At 40.0% G+C, this 8536-nt stretch overlaps 1 protein-coding gene across 1 annotated transcript; it reads right to left on the reverse strand.

Moving 5' to 3' along the window:
* Positions 1-3032: 3032 nt before the first annotated feature.
* On the reverse strand, positions 3033-5937 carry LOC146136729 (uncharacterized). Its single transcript, XM_083395561.1, has 2 exons — positions 5350-5937; positions 3033-4285 (listed from the first exon to the last, which is right to left on the reverse strand). Exons 1-2 carry the CDS (start codon positions 5931-5933, stop codon positions 3100-3102), a joined length of 1770 nt encoding a protein of 589 aa, XP_083251687.1. The 5' UTR covers positions 5934-5937; the 3' UTR covers positions 3033-3099.
* Between the last annotated feature and the right edge of the window lie 2599 nt (positions 5938-8536).

An 8536-nucleotide genomic window follows, 5' to 3' on the forward strand; every position in this document is an offset into this window, starting at 1 on the left:
AATTATCATTGGGAAAAAAATACTTACTTGGGGTACTTTGCATGTGTGTAGTGACTCAAGTCAATGACTTGGCTTGAGTTCACTTAAGTCATTGTTTTCAAATGGCTTGACTTGGACTTAAGTGTTTTTACAAATTACTTGACTGTCACTTAAAACGCGTACTAATTTTAGTTGGCAATTTTTAAAGACTTTCCAGTGTCACATAAACGCATGTAGGCCCATCGTTTTGGCCGTGAAAGACCAATTCTTAAGAACCGCATTATATTATACAAAGGTTATCACGCGGTTTGCTAAAAACATCATTAAAGTTTGGAGCATAATGGTTGGAGGTTGTAGTAGGACGTAGTAAAAATATCAAAGCCCATACAAACAGGTAGCATTTTACAAGATCAACGAATAAACAATTATTTGAAACGTTCAAAATGATACGTATACTTCTGTATGGGCTTTAATATTCTTACCACGACTTTATCAAAAATTACAAACTCCCTCTCTGCCGGATTAATTATATGCCACCGAGCAACGAAGTTCATCATTTGACATTTGCAATCAAGTTATTTGAGTTCATGGAGTTGAGATGTGCGTCGCTTTGACCGAAACGTGACGTTTTTTAAACATGCATTTTGACTTGGTTCAACGTTTTTTAATACCAACCCATAATCCTAAACCTGTGTGACACGTTTGTCGAAAATCCCACGCACGACTGTAAAGGGTAAAAACTAGTATTTGTAATTTATCGTTGTAAGTTGTAAGCGATATACAATTAATAATATGTTCAGAATTGCAGTGTTATATTTCATTCCACGCGTTTTGCCTCAAATATTCCCGAGTAGGGATGTCCAATACCTAATTTTATTCCGATTCAAACACCCCAATATTTAAGCTAACAATACCGCGGCAAATTTTTCATTTAACCAAACTTCGTCGTTGAGCAGCTGCAGCGAATAAAACAAGGGGGTGAAATGACGTCACAACAAGCCAAAATGCTTAACGGCGTCAGTTTTTTCAGGTTTTACGCCAGAAGTATCTTTTTCAAAAAAGTCCGAGCCAATACCAAATGGTCAAATAAGAAAAATTAATTAAGTTCAAACGTGCGAAATTAAATTTTCCGGGTTGTTCAGCAAACAATTAATTGTGCAGCTATAAGATGTCTTTATTTATAACTTTGCTATTTACTAAAAACACAATTTTAAGTTAAACTCTGTGTTTGAATGCAACGACTAGAATGGTGACATCGAATCGGCAAAGATACCACCAAAGTATCGGACACGTACCGATACTACCACTTGGTATCGGATATCGGCTTCGATTTGATACTATCGGACGTGCATACTCAAGAAAAGTTTTTTAGTCGGGCAGTTCGTGTGGAATTAAGTGTAATTAAAGTTCGTGATTAACTTCAATTGCAGCAACTTATTTTGAAAAGGGGCATATCCAGTTTCGATTGATTAATTTCAATCTAAAATCTGCCTGGGTTGAACACGAAATCGCTGTTTGTTATATTTCTATTTGTTGTGTCAATTACCAGTGTTGCAGTGACTAAGTTAACTTATGTAACTGCTTTACAATGACTTAAGTTTGTATGGGCAAAAATACTTAACTCGACTGAAGTCGAATTTCAAAGCTAACCGCAGAGTTAATTTCAACCCGCCTGCCTCGCAAAATTGAACTATAATGCTCTTGCACATATTTAGGAAATTTTGACTTTTGTCAGAGTTCGATTGCTATTTAGAACAATAAAAATGTATAAAGGGAATATCAAAGCCCATAAAAAATAGGAAAATGTTTGTACGTTTCAAATAAATCTTAATTCATTTTCAACTAATTCGAAACGTTTCTGTGTGGGCTTTGACATTAATTTTGCATCAACTAAAGTCTCCAGCCATTGTTCTCCAAAAACTTACATGCCACTTTTAGGTTTAAGGATATCCAAAAATACAACTTTTGATTGTTAGTATTTTTTATTAAAGATAAATATTTAATCATCTTTCAAAGGAGGAAAGAAAACATTCGCTTTATTCAACATTGTTTTAAAAATAGTAACTGTTTTTAAACGACTTCTAAAGTATGCAAGAGGGGGGAAACTTCCCATTAAACGATTGCAAGAGGCTTGTTTAAGTTTCACGCACTTTAAGGGTATTATATATCATCAGCAAATATGTCAGAAACAAACAGCGATAATCCACAACCAAGGAGTTCGCTAAAAATACAATGAAACACTGCAATATTTCCACAGGGCTGCTGGCCATTACACACTTGCATATTATTATCGTTATAAAGTTATTGCTTACAATTGATGCAGATTTGTTATTCACTACACAAGGCGCACAACTAAAGACACATGTTCAGTCGAGACTTGGTCAAATGGATTCGTCTAAAAAGTAAAATAGTGCGACACCAAGTGATTCCACTAAACACTCCAATGCCCCTTTCTATAAATATATATTTATGACATCAAAACAAAGCTAAACTAAAAAGTATTACTACCTTTTTTAATAACATTTGTAAATATTCTGAATTCGCACATTATTTGGCCCTGTAAAAAAATTACTTTTAAAAAAAGATGTTTTAAGAACGTGCTTAAATTACTTATTGATTAATCCAGCCCTAACTTTTACGTATAGCATACCAAATATTTGTTGTGCGAATCTGTGGAAAACTAGCCAAGACCAGGGAACTTTGTTCTCCAGATCAGGACTGCGTAGTGGAGCCAAATTGGGGCTTTGAGTAAGGCTACTCAAAACTACTGAAATTGTAAGTCTGATGTACACTTGCACCCAAAGCAAGTTTGTAACCGGTAATTCGGCACACTGTAAATCGCAAAGGTGGAGTGGCATATAGTGGAATATTTTCCACCTTCGTTTTACGGGTTTACATGACATTTCTATTTTCTGTTTATTATCGACCATTTTTATTTACCGAAATTGATCAAAGCTGAGGAGTCAAAGCCGGACTCGACAATATTTTCTAGACCACAGTTGGACTCGGAATTGTTTAAAACCGACTCGGCAGCCCTGCTTTAAATCAGCCACGTTGCGAAGTTGGTGCGGAACTAAAGCAGCAAAACTAGACCGAAAAAAACTTTATCTTCTGCGCGTTTCAAAGCTTTGTCTCATCCGCTCCCGCTAAGCCATTCTCATCCCTAGGTATGGCAACGGTGGCTTGCGTCTCTTCAGGGTCTTCCGCTCTGGTGGACGGCGTCCTCTCATCTTCCCTTGATCCAGCAGCGAGCCTGCCGAAGCAGGTGAGACCGAGCTTCTTTGCGAGCCCGGCATACATGTGAGAAGAGGCTCTCCGGAAGTCCCGGTCTCTCACGCTGTAGATGAAGCAGTTCCAGAGGCTGTTGCACATCAGGAGAAAGGTCACCACCGCTTCCGCGCTCGTGTAGGAGGACACAGACTCCTGGGATAGCAGATCCGGCTGAGAGTAGTAGATGTCCTTCTGCGTTAGCGGGATTAGGAGTGCGATCACAGCCGGTAGGATGCTAAGAGTGAAGACACCCACCATGACGCCGAAAGTACGCGCCAGGCGAGTCTCAGTTGCTCCTCGGAGTTTGTCCTCTTCCGTATCCGAGCGGTTCCTCCACTGCTTGATATACTGGCGTGAGATAAAGAAGGATGCGCCCGTGATGATCCACATTAACACTAGAGGGATGAGGAACATGACTGAATAGAGCACGAGGATGTGATGACCAGTTGACGTCACGATAATCGAGGCCGACAAGTTGTATTGGAACGAGGGAACGCAGAAGGGCAGGATCGCGAATAGAAAACTGAGAACCCAGATAGCAACGTTTACAACAAGCGCAAGTGGAACTCTGGACTTCTTCTGATAGCGCACAGGAGAATACAGCGCGAAGCAGCGATCGAAACCTGCCGCGGTTAGGATGTAAATCGACACTGTTAGGGACAAGACAGTAAAGAAGCCGACAAAATCGAGGTAGTTCTGCGGTAAGCGGTTCTCGTAGAGTCCGCTTGGGCCTCTGAACTCAACCTCCTGCGTTACCACGGCGCCTCCGTTGCGCACACTTGAAACGTTAACGCTGGCCAGTGTGCCGAGCTCGTGAGCCACGTGGTACTGCTGGTAAAGGGTGCTGACGAAAGTGGGGAAAACAACGATTCCGACCAGAATGTCGGCCAGGGCCAGCGAGAAGCGGAAAGCTGCTTGGTTGTGACGAGTTGTCGGGTAGATGGCCAGGGTTAGGATCACCGTAGCGTTTGCTACGATCACTGCAACGGCGAAGATCGCGCAGAAAATCATAAAGACCGTGAGGCTTTTCCTGCATCTGCAAAGCAAGTGTGGCCATGGTTAGAGAGTTGTCAGTGGAGCATTGTTTCGTTAAGGTGTTTTGCTGACCGAAGTCCTTTAAATTTCTCAATCACCCGCAAAATGGTTACTAAACAATAGCAGCAGGTTTCTGTAGTTTTTTTGTGTTTTTGCTATCTTACTGTGATCAAATAAAGCACTGTTGTGCGAAAGCCTGTCAACTTTAAATACAATTAGTCTACGAAGCCACTTGTTTTTTAGTGATATGTTAATATAATTATATATAAATGTGTGTTTGTGTAAATATTATTTAAACTTTCCAGTCTTAAAAGTCATTGTCGTCATTTACCTGTAAGGGCGAGGAGATATCTTTTACACACAGTTTGCCATGTGTGTGTGTATTTATATATTACATTGGAATCCATAGTAGCTTGATAAGTTAAGCATTAAATTGGCAGTTGCTCAAAGCGGGCCGATGCCCTTAAGCTTCTCTAGCGGTCACCAAAGCAAAACCTTAAAAAACTAAACAGGACAAGCATTAAACTGTACATTCGAGATCTAAGTGGAAATTGATAAAAAAACATTAATTAAAAACTAATATTTAATATAGCAGAGTGACCAAAATAGTCAAGTTCGTTGGTTGGAATCTCAGGCACGTTATTCTAACTTTGTCGTGCGCGCAAAAAGACGGTTAAAAAGTTGGCTAATTTTGGTTGGCCGCCCCGAATGCTTACAGAATTAAAAAAAAAATAATACCTGAAACATACATTCATTCATACACAATGTGTATTCTATGATCAAGCCCTTCTGGAGTCGCACTTGCCAACGATAACGACACTCCTATATAGTTTACAAGATGCCTTCGGAGAGACTTACCGAAATCAGTTATCCTTATCAGAGTTGCAGTGCAAGCAAAGCCAGGATGGAAAAGCAACCAGCCTACGGTTAGGTTCGAACTCACGACCTCCGGCCTTACCGGGACCGGGTGCAATAATAAGTACGATTATTAACAGCGCTAGAAATGCAACGAAATTACAGTTTTAACAATAACTCAGACACGGGAGATCTAGTAATGAAACAGACCTGTTTGGAAGACAAGTCCACACGGACACACGTCCATCCGCCACCAAAGAGTCGTCCACTCCGCACCACACGAACGAGCAGAAGGGAACGATCGGACTTATGATCTCGTGGTAATGTCCGAAACCGCCCTGGTCCCTATCGTACATCGCCATCTGAACACACGGCTCAGCTATCTCACCATCGGTTAATTTAAGCGGGTTTAAACCGTTCACAGCGTCGCTCCAGTTGCTTGGCGTTGCGAGCCCTTGCGACTCCGCAACCCTGTACACTTCCGCCGAGCACTGCCGCTGAACTGACTCCCCGCTGGCGTTGCAGAATCGCGCGTACATTAAGCTCGTGAAGCGGTTGTAGGCGAAAGTTCGCGACGCGCATTCAGCTTCAAACTCGGTGCACTGCCAGTTGCTGAGGGTGCGTAAGTAGGTGGAAAGATAGTCCTCCCCGTTAGCCCAATAGCGGTGGAACTGGGCTTGCACCTCACTGCAGCACTTGCGAGATCCGGCCAGCTGACAGCTGACGTTTACAGCAGATACCTTCAACGTTAGGGCGCAAACCAAGAGGACAGTCGCTTGCCACGAGCACTTCATTATGTAAACATTTAAAGCCTGTAAAGCGATTCTAATGCAAACCTTGTCGCTTGGGAAATAAGGAATTTGTGTTGAATATTTTATAGGTGCTGGTATTGGCTTAAATGGTAATGTAAACAAGCGCTGAAAAAGCTGTGGAACTACAAAGTCATAAAAATCGCTTGGTGAGCTAGTTTGATTTATAACCAAGAATGGAAGCGTATAGTAGATGACTAATAACATAAAACGAAACGGCTGTTGGGCATGCCGAGAGTCTTTATTTCTATGTAATTGATGAAAATTAATTAATTTTAATTCGGTGTACCGAGTGCAATGAAATAACGTAACCAAATGAAACAGGTCTGAATAACTGAAATATACATATACACAATGTGTATTCTGTGATCAAGCCCTCTTGAGACCTACTGGCCAATATAACGGCGCACATTATCTTGTACACCAGAGCAGACTTCAATAAAATATAGTTTATCGGCACAATTGTGTTTCCTCGTTCGCTGCAATTCGCACGACAATCTACATTTAATCTTTTTATCTTGCTGGACTCGTGTATCGCCTATACCTTGCAAATTGGGCAGCAAACTTACAAAAAAAACTTTGCATCAAATATTTAGCTTCTCTAACACATTTATGACGCAGGAAAGGTCGCGTGACCGACATAAAATAAACATTAAACTTTTAAAATCTGCAAACTCGTCCGATTATGTAAGCTATCAAAACCCGACATACTGCGAGCAATTTTTTACATGCAACAACTTGAGATAAATAACTCAATTTTAAATCAAAATGTTTAGTGAAAATACTTTTTTTAAGTCAAGTTATTTGGTCAAAAGACTTAACTCAAGTAAAGTCATTTCAAAACTCTCCTCACAAAATCTAATTCTCCTAACAATTAAGTTGCGGGCAATTGGACATCATACGCAACGCTGGCTATGCGCAATGCATTCACTGAAACTAAAGCTGCGGTGATTAACTGCTTGCAGAGATGGGTCGTGCGTACTGTGACGTATACCAGCCCGCTTTGGTCGCTTTTGCCTTAATGACGATTTAAATCGAGTGTTTTGGTGGATTTCGTCTGTACAACTTTGCACTGGTCGGCTCAGCACTAATCACTCGCAGTCGTAATTAGCGTGCCGTTAATAACTCTCGATGTTACAGCCATCGGCGCTGTCAGCATGCAACGGCAGTATCCTCTCATTAAATCAGACATTTTAATCCTGATTTTGACACGGTCGTTGAATGTCCAGCTAGCAGAGCAAATTGCCTCAATCGAAATTGTTTTTAGTTTCACCTTTTTTAATTTTTCACCGATTAAATATTAAACTGTGGTGGTATACCTTTTCGCTAAAACGTAGGCCTAAATCGTTTTAAAGTATGATTTCTTACATTTTCTCTTCACACACTGCCCGCTGAATTACAGTTCTTGACCTATACATCTGCAGCTGTAAACTGGGGTTAAAGATGTAAACTAGGTAGGACAATGCTTGCTGTTTTGCATCCAATTAAAGCAAGATTGATTGGTCGGCAGCTAACTATAGCACAGTCGTTGTCTGACTCACCGGACAGCTGACGTTTGCTTGGTACCTTGTCGCAATCACGGACAGCATGTCACAGGTGTTTAAGTTCTTCTTGCTTTGCATCTTATATAACATGAAACTAGGGATGTCCGATAAAATTGGTGTAAAGTCGATAGAGTCAATCTGTGGAGGTATCGGCGCCGATCCGATACCCAAATATTATCGGAATTTTACCAATTATTTGCGGTCCAACCCAGTGATTTTAAAATTTAACAAAATGATTACACAAAAATAAGACGTATAACTTAACTTCGAAATCTAAAGCAAGTTGCTGCATAACCACCTAAAATATCACTTTTAAAACGTTTTAATTCCATCTTAAAGTTTCTTGTGAGAGCTTAGTAATGACGTCACTTGTATCGGATTACGATACTTCGTGCATAAAATATCGGGTGTCGGACTTGAAATAAAATGCCCCTTTGCCTAGCCTTAGTAAAAGGGAAAAAACGTCGGTTTTGTCGACCAACGGCGAGTACGTTTTTTCGGCTTACTGACTTCAGGAAAATAAAAAGGAAATTTTTTTTTGAAAATATGATCTTGCCTTGATTTTATTAAAAGAATACAATCGGGTTCGACCGATATATGAAAAAAACGAAGTACGACTTTTCGGCTTACTAACTTCTACAACAAGAAACTTCTATGATATCTTAAAAACTATTTTGAAGTAAAAAATCTGATTTACTCTCCTACCAGTAAAAGGATAAAACACACAACCAGTCGATCTATTAGGGAGTAGCCTACGGTCTTTTCCGCTTCTGAGTTGCACTAGAAAACTTCCAGGAATTGTACTGTAAAAGTCTCCAATATTTATTTTTGGAGGTTATATATATATATATATAAATATATATACATATATATTTACACTTCTGTCCAACATACAATCAAAATAGCGGTTCGAATAATTGCCTACCAGCAAAAGTACAATTTTTTTCGCATTCTGGTTGATACACACAACTTTAAGGATTTATTTTCGAGTGTAAAATTCGTTATTTCTTTGCTGGTAATAAAACGACAAAAAAGCTAATCTCT

This window comes from Ascidiella aspersa, chromosome 8 (assembly GCF_963924565.1).
Source record: "Ascidiella aspersa chromosome 8, kaAscAspe10.2, whole genome shotgun sequence".
Taxonomy (NCBI): Eukaryota; Metazoa; Chordata; class Ascidiacea; order Phlebobranchia; family Ascidiidae; genus Ascidiella; species Ascidiella aspersa.

Bases quoted from the DNA above. Each gene is read 5' to 3' on its own strand.
- LOC146136729 (XM_083395561.1), bottom strand. From the start codon at position 5,933: ATGAAGTGCTCGTGGCAAGCGACTGTCCTCTTGGTTTGCGCCCTAACG. The intron at 4,286-5,349 runs GTCTGTTTCATT...CTTGCTTTGCAG, and splicing joins TGGACTTGTCTTCCAAACAG to ATGCAGGAAAAGCCTCACGG.